The 16,204-nt window shown below is 33.8% G+C and overlaps 1 protein-coding gene across 2 annotated transcripts in view; it reads right to left on the bottom strand.

Moving 5' to 3' along the window:
- The window catches only part of BRWD3 (bromodomain and WD repeat domain containing 3), a 130,018-nt gene that overhangs the window by 62,212 nt on the left and 51,602 nt on the right, over positions 1-16,204 (bottom strand). For both annotated transcript variants that reach the window (XM_081124964.1, XM_081124965.1), the window contains exons 9-14: positions 7,995-8,095; positions 7,145-7,215; positions 6,115-6,215; positions 4,710-4,750; positions 1,752-1,856; positions 470-623 (exon numbers count right to left, since the gene is read on the bottom strand). In XM_081124964.1, the coding sequence (XP_080981090.1) occupies positions 470-623; positions 1,752-1,856; positions 4,710-4,750; positions 6,115-6,215; positions 7,145-7,215; positions 7,995-8,095 (573 nt within the window). The remainder of the gene's footprint in view (positions 1-469; positions 624-1,751; positions 1,857-4,709; positions 4,751-6,114; positions 6,216-7,144; positions 7,216-7,994; positions 8,096-16,204) is intronic.

Here is a 16,204-nt window from a genome sequence, read left to right as displayed (position 1 = left end):
CACATGGAGAACAGTAGGAGGGGCAGAGACACCTTTTACTATGACAAATATGTTTTTTAAAAGAAAGAGGAAAAGACACCTTTTTCTCCAACTTCGTCCTCTTACCTTCATTTCTTGTATAAACTAATCCATGAAGGTAGAATATACAAGATATCCTTGTCAAAATAGAGTTAGTTCTACCCCTAAAACAGTAACAACAAAAAGTCCCAACTCCTGCCAAAACCAAAATAACTTATATACCTTTGACTGCATACAATAACATAACAAATAAATAAAAGACCTGGAAAGGATCGTGAAAACTTTCATTACTGCTTTTAGCAGTTATACCATGAGTCATCACTATTTTGCAGATATGTTAACAGAGGTACCTTGAATAGTAAGTCATAGAAAGTAAACTGGAACTTAAATTTCCTGTCTTCTAGAATGTCCTTTGTGACCATTTTAATTATTCTAAAAGTAGAATACTTACAGATAATGTATGAAGAAGTTGCCCTGTGACTGAATTCCATACTTTCAAAAGGAAATTGTTCACTGCGGTAATAATTGTGGTGTCATAGCGATCCCAGGCTACCATAGTCACCTTAAGTTTAGTGACCTTATCTTCCCCAGATGGCAAGTTATTCCTAAACAAAATAATTTGCAGTATTCATACACTACAAATTTTTAACAAAAGTGCAACTAACACAGTAAATTATGTCAAAAATCTCTCCAGGAGCATGCAAATTTTTGATATAAAAATCCTAAAATATATGTTAAAGTACTGATGAAATAAAATAATAAAAATACCTACATAGGGCAATACCAATAGCTTATTTTAGGGAGGCAAAAAAGGACACAAATGGCAAAAATTTTGCAGTTACATAAGAACAACCAAAAAAAGTGAAATTACAAAGAAATCTACAAATACCTTAAAAAATAAAATATAAGGTTATGTTGGATACTAGAAAATAAAAAGAAAACATAATGGACACTTTAGTCCCTTAAATATTAAATTTTGTGAAACTAATAGGTCATATACAAGAGTAGTAAGAGATTAGGTAACTTTTGGTTTAACTGAATATTATCAGTAGCTAGCTATGACTACAGTCAGTTCTATATTGTTATAAATGAAAAGATAATTTCAGAGTCATACCCTAAAGAGGCAATTATATATCTTTCAATCAACAGTGAAGATTAGGAAACAGATGCTATTTAAGTGTAGTTATAATGTTGAATAGGAATGCTAACAGTAAGAAAAATTATAAAGGTATAAAGGTATCCTTACTAAGTTAGGGAAGTAAACATATGATGACATACAATAGGGATAACCTCAAAATACAAATATATATATCGTGTCCCCCAAAATGTATACATACTTTAACAGCTGATAGCTGTAGATTATCTTACATTTTGAAAATGAAATGTATTTTAACAAACACTGCCTTCAACACACATTTTTTTGGACACCCTGTATATGGCCTTTAGAAAACTAAGGGAGAGAATGATTCTGTGGGCATTAGTAGAACACAGTGATCACAAGAGTCCAGAATTTTAAATGAGTCAGCAATGTTTCTATCATCCAGTATGTCAATCAAAAGCAAAAGGCAATTTATTTAGAAACTAAGTACAGATGCAAATTTCACACCTACCAATTAACTCTAAACTATTTACTAATCTAAAAATATATTTTATTTTCATTATTAAGTATAATTCAATAATGTAAGATACTATACCTTCTGAGAACCAATGAAATATCTAACATCCAATCTTACCCAGTCATTTTAGTAGCCATATCTAGCACTATACTCTTCCATTCTTGTTGCTGATATTGCCAAATTCTTGCTGTTCCATCTCTGCTTCCACTAACAAATCTTAAACTGCAAAGAAACAGTAAAAATAGCCATATTACTTTCCTCTAAAAAGGAAGTCACTTTTTTGCTAATCATACAAGTAATATTTTCATCCACAGACACTACTGGGGAGAACAAAATAGTGTATTTTAGAAAACAGTTTGACAGTTCCTCAAAAGGATAAACAGTTACCATATGACCTAGCAATTCTACTCCCAGGTATATGTCCAAAGGAAATGAAAAGATAAGTCTACACAAAAACTTGTACACAAATATTCATGGCATTATTCACAATAGGGCAAAAAGTGGTAACAACCCAAATGTCCATCAACTGATAAATGGGTAAATTGTGGTATATCCATACATTCAAATATATTCATCAATAAAAAGGAAATAATGATACATGCTGCAACATGAATGAATATTGGAAATATTATGCTAAGTGAAAGAAGTTAGTCACAAAGGATTCTGCTTATATGAGATGTCCAGAATGGGCAAATCTAGAGACAAAAGGTAAGAAATAGTTGCCCAAAGCTGAGAGTGAGGGTTGGGGTGTAAAAAGATTGTAGACTGAGAGCTAAAAGGTATGAGATTTCTTTTTGAGGTGATGAAAATGTTCTAAAATTGATTGTGTTGAACATTGCACAAGTCTATGAATATACTAAAAACCATTGAATTTTATATTATGTGGATTATATCTCAATAAAATTGTCATAAAAATACACTCATTCAGCAATAATTCCATCATTGTTCATACTTTTTATTCTTTGAGGACTTCATTAAAGACGTGTGTGTGTGTGTGTGTGTGTATATATATATATATATATATATATATATATATATATATATCTACTTATGTATTTCCCCCATAGGAAATAGAATTACACTATATATTTTATAATGCTTTTCCCTAACTTAAGTATATTTTGTAGATATATTTCTTTCTATGTGTACAAATACAAAACTACCATCATTTTAAATGTGTTCAACTATATGGATGTATCAAAATGTATTTAATCAACCCCTAATGATGAATATTTCCAGTCTTCACCATCATAAATAATGTCATGAATCTCAATATACATTTTTGTATGACCTTATAAAGTATATCTTTGCTGAGTCAAAGGGTAGACACATTTTTAAAGCTTTTGAAACATACTGCCAAATTATTTCCCTGAAAAGTTTTTTAAAAATAATTTATAATCTCAAAAATTGTGGGAGAGTATCCATTTCCCCTAAATCCTTGGCAATATTGGGTATTACCTTGTCATTCTTTTTTTTTAATCCTCACCCGAGGATATTTTTTCTATTGCTTTTCAGAGAGAGTGGAAGGGGGTGGGAGAGAGAGAGAGAGAGATAGAAATATTGATGTGTGAGAGACACATCGACCGGTTGCCTCCCACAAGCGCCCCAACCAGGGCTGGGGATCGAGCCTGCAACCAAGGTACGTGCCCTTGGCTGGAATCTAACCCGGGACCCTTCAGTCCGCAGGCCAACGTTCTAACCACTGAGCCAAACTGGCTAGGGCTATCTTGTCATTCTTAAAGAAAGAAATTGTTAATGTTATTCTAAATTGCATTTGATTATTAGTAAAATTGTACATCTTTCAATGTATTTATTGACCACATAATTAATTAAGAGGGTTTCTCCTTTAAGAAAAAAGGCAAGGAATTAAAAAATTGAGATTCTTCTAGCATGAAAAGTCTTAGTAAAACAAATCTTCAAGTGTGTAACAAAATATAGTGCAATTAACCAACCTTAAAAATCGTTTCAATGTTTTTTTTTCATTGCTAATACTATATACACATCACTCTTTGTAGACCATCATTATTTACTTTTGCATTTAACAAAGATGAACAAACATAGTAATCACCTACTGTCCAAAAATATTTAAAAATAAAACAGCCATCCACAAAAAGTCCCTAGAGAAATATATAGATACAAGTTATGCTAAGTGGTTACATTTTTAAATCTATTCTAGGTCAGTTTTAATCCAGGGAAGATTATCACCTTTTCTAGATCAGACATTTGAGAGGGTGCATGAAAACCTGTATATAATTTCTGAGTTTTACAGACATGGAAAATATGTATGACATGAATAGTAGATAAAATTAGTGATACAGATGTTCAGCGGGAGACAGGTAGCTAAAATCTGGAGAAGTCAGGAAAGGTTTCAGCTAGGGAATAAACCTTAAAAGGAAGACAAGACTTAAAGAAGAGATGGGAGGTAGAGGGAAAATAAAGGCAAGGAAAGAGATGGAGGATGTAGGAGGGAAAGAGTGAAGTGGAGGTAGATGATATTTCTGGGTAAGAATGGTGTGAGGTGAAGTATAAGCAAAGGAATGGATGAGAAAATATATGTGGGATGTAACAAGAAGAATGATTAAATCAATTAGGGTGGATTTCAGGAATCATATGGGAATAGGAAATGAATTAAGAATGTAGGTAATAAGTCCAATTGTTGAGAGTTCTGAACGCCAAGCTAAGACATTCTATTCTACAGACCAAGAAGTAGCACTAAAATTTCCTGAACAGAGCAATGCTGATCTGGCAGAAATGGACAGAATGTATTTAGAAGAAAGAAGAAAACTGATGGTAATGGGTCAAATAATCTTGACTAAGGCAGAGGATAACAAATGAAAAAAGAAAAATAACCAAAAAAGAAATAATTCAGAAAGAAAGCACTGATAGCCTATGACAACTACTTGAATAGGAATTTAGAAGAGATGGGGTAAGGATGTCATCAAAGATAGGCAAAGGCTTTCAGCTTCAGTAACTGGAAAGAAATAAAGTATCCAGACTAGAGGGAAGCTAATTCTGAGGGAATGGAGATAAAATATGTCAAACATCTGTTTACAAAGATAGGAGCTACATAGTTACCTGTCTCCATTGTTACAGAACTGAACAGCAACAACTTTGTCCTACGACATAAAATATTTTTATTAGAATTAATTTATTTGTAAAATGAATAAAACACTATTCCCCTCAAATTCACATGCAAAAGCATCATGGAGTAGATTTTTTAACACTATAATTTTCTTAACTCAAATTTGCTTTAAAAAAGTAACGATCAATGCATTAGCTAAGGAGTAGTAATTTGAGACAAACCAGACATAAGGAAACCTGTTGCTAAGCCATAAACCATAGTCTCAAGAAACAGATAGTTGCAAACAGGTATTAAGGTTATTATGACCCTCATAATAAGACAGCACACTAATCTAAAATACCATTTTAAAATAGCTGATTTAATAGTAGTTGAATGAAATTTCCCACTGATCTTTCTTAAACTTCAGAAAACAAATCAGTCATTTCCTGTTTCTCACATGGTTTATTTATTTTACAATGGAGTCATCTGACAGTCTTTAGGTATTATAGTTTAGATACTGCTATTTGAATCTTCTTTTAATATACTGTGTACTGTACTGATGAGAAGATTAAACTATAAACCAAACTATTCATTTTCCTTCTCTTTATTCCTTGATAATAACACTAAAATGTACCCACAAATATTATACACATTTTCAAAAACCATTAATTCAAACTTAATTTTTAAAAAGCTCAGGATAGTAAATATCTGTATTTAATTATTTTTCATTTTTAAAAATTATTAAACTATCTTTCTATGTTCAGAGGTATCTGTGATTCAGACTGTTCCATGACTTCACTGTAGTATTTATCAGATTCTGGATTCTCACTACTAATTGCAATAATTGATCTTAAATGTTCTGAAAAGACATCTTATTTCCAATGACCAACAGCCACCATTGATTTCAACAGGGAATGTTTTAAGTTTTCTGACTTTTTTCCTGAGGTGGGCCCCTGCAAAAGCAATTTTTCTTCTTTCCCCCCTTGATTCTTTCTCATTCATTTACTACCTCCTTCTAGCATTCTGAAAACGATCATACTAAGATTAAGAAACTAAATTCCCTAAAAAGTATTTTTTTTAAGTCATATCAATGTCTTTTAGTAAGTATGTAGACACTGAAGTAACAAACAGCTATATAATTAATAAAATACAGCAGGTGAAAAGAGGATTTTCATAAACTATCACTGTAATATATGTAATTTTTCTTTTTCCATATAGTCATATAGAAATTATATTAAATATTATAACCATACTAAATCCAAATTTTCAGACTGATCTTCATTACTAAAGGGACATCTTACCATATAGGTTTCAGCACCAATCTATATTAAATTACAGTACAGACGAGAAAATAAAATCAACTTTCCAGAGTTGTTAAAAAAGAAAGCAACATAGTTAAGTTTTTCATTTTTTTCTTACCGTATGTGACTCTAACTCAGCAATTTTCTCAGGAATCTCAGAACCCAAATAATATATTCTAATCACATGGTCAGTGCTACCTGTTGTAATGAACATACCACCTGGAGGATTAAAAAACAAACATTGTACCACAGAACTTAAAAAAACCTCTGACTGCTTTCTTAGTTATATGCTAAATTACATTAATAAAAAGGCTTCAGGAAACACAAAGTTACTTTCTAATGGTTACAGATATAGTAATGTTTCAGAAAAAAACAAGTAAAATTCAAAAAATAGAGAAATATTTAAAATACAACTATACAAATAACCCAATAAAAATGCAACTTTACACGAAATACAGGACTTTGGATCATAAACACAAATGGTTACAGCCTCGAGGAATTCTTTATATTTAATGTAAAAATAAAATTATTTATTAAATGACCTATATCTACAATTCTCTTTATACTATAGTGGCTGTAGTGGTGTTGTTGAGTGCAAAAACTCAAAATACTTTTCAGATGATGAAAAAATTCTGGAGATGGTGGTCATGCATACAATATAATGTGAAGCTACTTAATGCCACAGAACTGTACACTTCAAAATGGTTATTAAATTGGTAAATTTTACATTATATTTTACCCTAATGAGAAAAAGGTTAAATAGCATGTAATTAAGCAGCAGAAAAGCACTATCTACATACTGTAAAAGTGTCTTCTATATAGAGCCACAGTACACATTTTCTGAAAAGTCAGGGCAGGATTTTAGTGTGGAATAGGGGGTAAAAAGGCTTTATTTTTACCAACTAAATTCTGCATCATATAAAAACATATTACTTAGAAATAAGAAAATAACTTCAAAAGGTATCACATGTTAGAGTCCATAAAAGTCTATTATAACATTTTGAGTGATTACATTAACACATTTTGAGTGATTACATTAACACTCAAACGTATGCATTTTTTTTCCTCCATAAAGTTGAAAAATATATGTTTCATAACTGTATCATTTAATATTTGGGGTACTCAAAACATTCAATCTTCACGCATACCAGAACTGAAAGATGAACAAGATATCTGAACTCCAGGTCTGGATCTCTCAGTAAATTTAACTGGGCGATCTCTAAGAGAAAAGAAAGATGTTTTTATTTTTCAACATGTTCATTTAATGTGCAAGAATCTTAGTATACTGGATATTGACAGATTTAGCATTAATATTATAGAAACCTTAAAATTGAAGCAGTCAATCTGTATTAGTTTCATCATTCAAGTATAAAAGGCATTTAACCTAATAAATAAAATTTATGATATTGGTACTCATAACTTTATAAACATATTACTGTGTTACTACTACCATTACAATTTCAAACTCTTCTTACCAGAATAAGAAATGAAACAAATACTACTAAAATTTGTGTATAAATTAGTCTCTTCAACATTGAATTCATAAAAAATTTATTCTGCCCTAGCCAGTTTGGCTCAGTAGTTAGAGCATTGGCCCTCGGACCGAACGGTCTTGGGTTCGATTCTAGTCAAGGGCATGTACCTTCGCTGCAGGCTTGATCCCCCGCCCCAGGTAGGGGCATATGTGGGAAGCAACCATTTGATGTTTCTCTCTCTCTCCTCTCTCTCTCTCTCTCTCTCTCCCACTCTCTCTGAAAAGCAATGGAAAAAAATATCTTCTGGTGGGGATGTGGCAACTGGGACTCAATATCTTAGTAGATATTTGAAAAAAATTTATTCTAAAATCTTTAATATCCACTTGAAGTAAGTATGAATGTGTGTACACACACATGCATGCATACATTTAAATACATAGACTACTAAGAATCTATCAAGGTAATAAAGAAAAATGAATATACTTGACTTTTCACCAAATTTCTAACCCAATTGTAAACTTACCTAAACTTCATTGTTTTTACATGCCATTGCCAGAAACAGATTGTTCCATCAGCACCAGTAGAAGTGAGGTATCTGGTTGTGCCTTTAGTTGATGGACAAAACTAAAAAAAATAAAATAAAATAAAGATAAAAATAAAATTCTAATTCAGTTAGAAAACTTTCATATTCAAACTTATTTTAAACATAGCATTTTCTAAAATTATAATAATTTTAACAAATTACTTTAAATTCACAAGAATTCCAGTTTCGAGAAATTATTTAAATATCTTAGGTTAATGAATAACTTACAAAATGTCAAAAAATTGAAGAAAAAAATCGTGCGTTAAATTTAGGATAAATTATTTTAGTCCTAAAAATAATTATTTTTAAATTATTCGACATCACTCTTTAAGTTTATTACCTCAATACTTTTTTTAATCCTCACCCAAGGATATGTTTTTTGTTAAATTGATTATAGAGAGAGAGGAATGTAGAGAAAGAAAGAGAAACATCAATCCGTTGCCTCCCACAGGCGCCCCGACCTGGGATCGAAACTGAAACCTAGGTATGTGCCCTGACAGGGAATCGAACCTGCAACCTTTTGGTGTATGGGATGATGCTCCACTGAACTGACCCACCTGGCCAGGGCTACTTCAATACTTTTATTGGAGCAAAAAACTCACAAAGTCATTACTAGTTAAACCACTATAAATCTGCTAAATATATGCTTAAATAGCAATAATTATTGAAATTTTAGTTCCATATGAATAGGGCATCAGAAGTAAATCTATAATCAATGATTAGGTAGCTAATATCTAAGTATTTGAGTTTTAATATTTTACTTTAAATGGTAACATCAATGAAGTACAATATCAATTTAGTCCTTTTTAAATTTAAATCATTTCTATTTGTTTCAATGGATAATATAAACCAGGTCAAATTTTTGTTCATATCACTGTGGAAAGAAATAAAGTAAAACAATATATTTAAGTTGTCAATTTAAAGTATGACTTCTGCCCTACATTGAGCACTTATCATGTAGGATTCCCAAGCTCTAATTCTCAGTATTTTACATTTCCTCAGAAAAAAAATCACAAAGAGAAAAGCCACTGGGTTCATTATGCCTGGGACACAGGAAAAAAGGTTAAAAATCAAACCACAGTCTCTAGAATGCCTGTGAGTTTCTAAAATCCCAAGCAGAGATAAATATACACCTTTCACTGAAATGAAGATTAAGGATCACAATGCATAGAGTTTAAATAAATTCTAAACTCAAATCAAAAGAAAACGATCATTACAGATATTAGCATTCATTTATTTAGGTGTTTTTTGTTTTTTGTTTGAAGCATAGCACTTCAAATGGCTAGAGAATAAACCAAACAAAAATCACCAATTAATATTATCCATTAATAGCTGATGCACAGTAAAATAAACCAGTACTCAAGTAGCATGCTTATATCTTCACTTCTGAGATCGAGAGGCTTCCATTAGAAAGCTTAATCCACAGTGTATAGCAAGAGTCTACAAATTACAGCCAACATGCCAAATCAAGCTTACTGCCTGTTTCTGTAAATAAAGTTTTATTGGAACACATCAACTTACACTGTCTATGGTTGCTTTTGTAGTGCAACAACAGTTAAGTAGTTGCAACAGAGATCATATGGCCTGCAAAGCCTAAAATATTTACTAAGTGGCCAATAAATTTGCTGACCTCTGGTATATAGGCATGAGACAATTAAATATGAAATAGTATAATTTTATTAAGTTTGAAGAACACTAAAAACTTTATTATTCCCATGACATTTAAACAGCTTCATCACTCACAAAGGGTGATACAGCTCATTAATGTACTTTAAATGGATTGTTTTTAAATGAGAAAGCATGTTAGAGATTATACAAATAAAACACTTTTATGTGTATTTCTAAATACAAATTAATACATAGTTATTGAAGAAAATTCAGGAAACAAAGAAAAACAGAATAAAAGCTACTTATAATCCCACCACCCAGAAGCAACTACTATTAACTTCATACCATTTTATCTGAAATTATTTTTTGAAAAAAAGAAACTGGGGGGATAATACACCAGAATGTTGATAGAGACAATTAACAAAGAATAAAGCACATAGAATGCATGCTAAATGGTGATCATTAGTACAAACAAAAATTAAACTAAGGGGAGATACAAAATGCTGATGGGGGGGACAATTTACAATTCTAGAGTAGTAAGGTGGTCAGAGAGGATCTCCCTGACAAAGTGACATTTGCACAAAGTGCTTAGAAATTGAGGGAAAAAGCCATGTGAATATACATGGAAGATTATTCTAGAACCATGAAACAGTAAAAGCAAAGGTAGTATAACTAGAGTGCTCTAAAAAAGCAGAGAGCGCTGCAGCTAAAGCAGAATGAGAAGAGGAAACAAGCAGAAAGAGGTGAGGTAGGTCAAACATCAAGAGGCTGAGAAAGTAAATAAATAAGACTTTGGCTTTGTGCTTCTGGTCAAGATGGTGACATAGTTAAATGTGACAATCCCATTCTCCCACAACCACATCAAAATTACAACTAAACTACATAATGGCTATCATTCACGACTGCCTGAAATCTATCTGAATGGAAGTTCAACAACTAAAGATATAAAGCAGCAGCCACATCAAAACTGACAGGAGGGGTGGAGATGTACAATGGGCTAGCCCTATACCCATGTGTAGCAGATAAAAATCAAGAGGGATATCAGGGATGCAAAGGTCCTCCTGAGGAGGAGGGACCCAAACAACACACCAGGTGCCCCATCCTAGGGATCCAGTGCCAGGAAGAGAAGTCCCCATAACTTCTGGTTGAAAAAAATAAACTAATAGACAAAGACAACAATACTGTGCTTACCAGAGAGAAAGGGGGTGGGGGGAGGTAGAAGAGGATAAAGGGGGGATAAATGGTGATGAAAAGAAACTGGAATTTGGGTGGTGAACATACAATATAATATAAAGATGATACATTATAGAATTGTACACCTGAAACCTATAATTTAATTAACCAATCTCACCCCAATAAATTCAATAAAAATAAATTAAACAAACAATAAAACTGCAGGGCTGAGTGCAATGGAGGGCTGCTGGGGGCCCAAGCACAGGTTTACCCAGAAACACTACCTCTGAGCTCCAGCACTGTGGCAGCAGCTTAAAAGGCAACAGGGATATATAAGGAGGAACTTAAGTGTCTGCCATCAGGAGGAGAGCTGGGGGGGTGGGGGTGGGTATACCTTTCTCCCAGACAGAAATGCTGGCAGAGGGCATTTTTACTTTATTGAGCAACCCCATCCCCCCGACACAGAGCAGGAAGACAGGCACCATTTCTGAGTCTCCACCAACCTGACTATCACTGTTTGCCCTGCCCTGGTGATTCCCTGATTTCTCACCCCACGGAACTTGTAGGCTCACCCAAGATGTTTCCAGTACCTTTCCCATATGAATGGCCTCTCTTGCCTCATGCTTCAGACTTCCCAAAAGTCTCTCAAACAAGTAGCATCTGGCCTTGGTGTGCCCCGTACCTCTCTCTAAGTGACCCCAGACAAGACACAAGCAACAGCCGGCCTTGGTTCACAGCATGGGCTCTCCTGGGCACCTCCAAGCCAGCACAGTAGCAGCCACCTGCAGATCACTTTTAAATTCATGTCCAGAGGCCTGGACACAACACAGTTGGCAGCTGACCTTGGCCTGTACATGCCAGGATCCCCAGAGCTAGTGTAACAGGTAGACAGATTTAGACAACATTGAAACACCACCCAACCTCCTGCATAGGAGACAACCTCAAGGGGCAGATTCAGCAGACACCAGAATCCTGCTGATTTAATTCCTGCTTTGCAAAGTGGGACCCTGCACAGCTGATCCTACAAGGTGGTTTCAGACAGTCCTTATAGCCATTCGGCTTCATGGTGGATCCCTCTCATTGACATGCCAGCAGTAATCAAGGATCAACTACAACAGAAAGGTGTACACAGCTCACACTGCGGGGGTGGGCAGATTGCACCTGGAGTGCCAAGCTTGGGTGACTGGAGTGGCTGTGCCACTGTACTTTATAGGACACCTACAACTTAAAGCCACTCTAAGAAGACTGGGTGACATAACAGCTCTACCTAATACATGGAAACAAACAGGGAGGCTCCCAAAATGGGGAGACAAAAAAACAAACAAACTGAGGCCCAAAGGAAAGAACAAGAGAACTCTCCATAAGAAGAGCTAAATGAAATAGAGATAAGCAATTTATCAGATATGAAGTACAGAATAATAATTAAAAGGATGCTCAACAGCATGAGAAAAGATACTGAAACTATGAAAAATGACCAGTCAGAAATGAAGAATGACATAGCAGAAATAAAGAATACATTGGAAGGAATAAAGAGCAGATAAGAGGAAGCAGAAGATCGGATCAGCAAATTAGAAGACAGGGTAGAAAAAAAATCAATCAGAGGACCAAAAAGAAAAAAACAATTAAAAACAGGACAGCTTAAGGGAGCTGTGGACAACATGAAACATAACAATATTCATAGGAATGCCAGAGGTGAAGAAACTGTCCAAGGGTTAGAGAAGCTCTTTGAAGAAATAATGGCAGAAAACTTCCCTAACCTGGTCAAGGAAAAAGTCATACAAGTTCAGGAGGCACAGAGAGTCACAAGAACAAAACACACCAAAGAGGCACATGCCCAGACACATCATAAATAAAATGAAAAAAATTGAAGACCAAGAGAGAATCTTAAAGGCAGCAAGAAAAAAATCAATTTGTTACCCACAAAGGAGCTCCCATAAGGCTGTCAGCTGATTTCTCATCAGAAACTCTACAGGTCATAAGGGAATAGCATGGAGTATTCAAGGTAATGAAAAGCAAGGATCTGAAACCAAGACGATTCTATACAGCAAGGCTATCATTCAAAATAAATGGTGAAATACAGAGCTTTCCACACACAAAAAAAGCCTAAAGGAATTTATCACCACTGAACTAGCATTGCAAGAAATGTTAAAGTGACTGTTTTAATAAGAAGTAGACATAGAGACAGAGAGAAAAATAGGCATAAAGAATTAAAATGGCCTTATATAAGTACCTATCAATAATAACCTTAAATGTAAATGGATTAAATTCTCCAACAAAAAGATAAAGGGTGGCTGAATGGATAAGAAAACATGACCCAACTACATTCAGTCTACAAGGGACTTACCTAAAAACAAAACATTCACACAGGATGAGAGTGAAGGTGTAAAAAAAATTTTTCCATGCAAATGGAAATGAAAAGAAAAAAAAAGCTGGGATAGCAATGCTCATATCTGACAAAATAGACTTCAAAATGAAGGCCATAACAAGAGACAAGAAAGGTCACTACACAATACTAAAGGAATCAATCGAACAAGACGATATAACCCTAGTAAACATATATGCACTTAATATAGGAGCACTTAAATTTATAGAACTTTTAGAGGACTTTAAGGGAGAGATCGAGAACAATACAATCACAGTAGAGGACTTTAACACCCTACTGACTTTACAGAATAGATTGTTCAGACAAAAAAATCAACACGTAAACATTGACTCTAAATGACACACAAGATCAGATGGATTTAATTGATATTTACAAAACATTTTACCCCAAAGCACAGATTATACATCTTTCTCAAGAGCACACGGGTCAGTCCCAAAGAGAGACCACAGGTTAAGACACAAAACACGTCTCTACAATGTCAAGAAGACTGAAATTATATCAAGCATCATTTCAGAACACGATGGTATGAAATTAGAAATCAACAATAGTAAAAACACTGAATAACATTCAAACACATGTAGTCTAAATAGCATGTTATTAAAAAATGAATGGGTTACCAAAGAGATCAAAAAATTCCTGGAAACAAATGAAAATGAATACAAAACCACTCAAAATCTATGGGACACAGTGAAAAGAGTCCTGAGAGGGAAGTTCATAGCACTATAGGCCTACTTCAAGAAACAAGAAAAATTGCTATTATCTAACTGTATAAGTTAAAAGAATCAGAAAGAAATCAGAAAAGCCCAGAGAAAGAAGAAGGAATGCAATAATAAAGATCAGAGCAGAAATAAATGACAGAGACTGAATGAACAGTACAAAAGATCAATGAAACCAAGAGTGAGTTCTTTGAAAAGATAAACAAGGTTGATGAACCACTAGCCAGACTCATCAAGAAACAAACAGGACCCAAATAAAATCAGAAACGAAAGAGGTGAAGCAACAACTGAAACAACAGAGATACAAAGGATTTTAAGAAAATACTATGAACAACTATATGCCTACAAGCTAGAAAACCTGTACGAAATGGACAAATTCCTTGAGAAATACAATCTTCCAAAACCGAATCAGGAAGAATCAGAAAAGATGAATAGGCTAATAACAACAGATGAAATTGAAGCAGTAATAGAAAAACTCACAGCAAACAAAAGCCCTGGCCCAGATGGATTCACAGGGGTGTTTTACCAAACATTCAAAGAACTAACACCAATTCTCCTCAAACTATTCCAAAAAATCCAAGAGGAAGGAACACTTCCAAGCTCTTTTTAAGAGGCCAGAATTATCTTAATCCCAAAACCAGATAAGAAAATTACAGGCCAATATCCACGATGAAAATAGATTCTAAAATCCTCAACAAAATATTAGCAAATAGTATCAAGCAATATATTACAAAGAACATACATCAAGACAAAGTGGGATTATTCCAGGGATGCAAGGCTGGCATGATATTTGCAAATCAATTAATGTGATACATCACATAAACAAATTCAAATACAAAAATCACATATCATATCAAGATGCAGAAAAAACATTGGACAAAATCCAGCACACATTTTTAATAAAAACCCTCAGCAAAGTGGAAATAGAGGGATCATTCCTCAACATACTAAAGGCCACATATGACAAACCTATAGCCAACATCATACTCAATGTGCAAAAAAATAGGAGCATTCCCATTTGAAACAGGAACAAGACAGTGCTGTCCTCTTTCGGCAATCTTATTCAACATAGTACTGGAAGTCCTAGCCACAGAGATCAGACAAGGAGAAAACATAAAAGGCATCCAAATTGAAAAGGAGGAAGTAAAACTTTCATTATTCGCAGATGATATGATATTGTACAAAGAAAACCCTAAAGACTCCACCAAAAAGTTACTTAATAAATGAATTTGGCAATGTAGCAGGATACAAAATTAACACCCAGGAATCGATGGTATTTTTATATACCAATAATGAACTCCCAGAAAGAGAAACTAAAAAAAATAAAAATAAAAAAATCCCATTTACCATTGCAACAAAAAAATTAAGATACTTAGGAATAAATTTAACCAAGGAGGTGAAAGATCTGTATTCAGAAAACTAGAGGATATTGAAAAAAGAGATAGAGGAAGATATCAACAAGTGGAAGAATATACCATGTGCATGGACTGGTAGAATTAACGTCATTAAAATGTCCATACTAACTAAAACAATCTATAGATTCAATGTAATCCCTATTAAAATACCAACAGCCTATTTCACGGATCTAGAACCAATACTCCAAATATTTATATGGAACCAAAAAAGACCCTTAATAACCACGACAATCTTGAGAAAGAAGAACAAAGTTGGAGGGATCACAATACCAGATATCAAGTTATACTACAAAGCCACTGTACTCAAAACAGCCACTGTTCTTTTGCCTGGTACTGGCAAAAGAAAAGGCATATAGATCAATGGAACAGAACAGAAACCCCCTGAATTCGACCCAAGCCATTACACTTAATTAGTATTTGACAAAGGAGGCAAATACATACAATGGAGTAAAGAGTCTCTTCAATAAATGTTGCTGGGGAAATTGGACAGGTACATGCAAAAAAATGAAACTAGACCACCAACTTATACCATACACAAAAATAAACTCAAAATGGATAAAAGGCTTAAATGTAATTTATGAAACCATAAAAATCCTAGAAGAAAACATAGGCAGCAAAATCTCAGACATGTCTTGTAGCAATATGTTTGACAATACTTCTCCTAGGGCAAGGGAAACAAAGGAAAAAATAAACAAACGGGACTACATCAAAATAAAAAGCTTCTGCAGCAAAAGAAACAATCAACAAATTGAAAAGAAATTCCACTGTATGGGAAAACATATTGGCCAATGATAACATCTGAAAAGGGTTTAATTTCCCAAATAGATAAGGAAGTCATACAACTTAACAAAATGA

The sequence above is a fragment of the Miniopterus schreibersii genome, assembly GCF_964146895.1.
Source record: "Miniopterus schreibersii genome assembly, chromosome: X".
Taxonomy (NCBI): Eukaryota; Metazoa; Chordata; class Mammalia; order Chiroptera; family Miniopteridae; genus Miniopterus; species Miniopterus schreibersii.
Note: the sequence above shows the minus strand (reverse complement) of the source record. Positions and strands in the feature narration are given on the sequence as shown.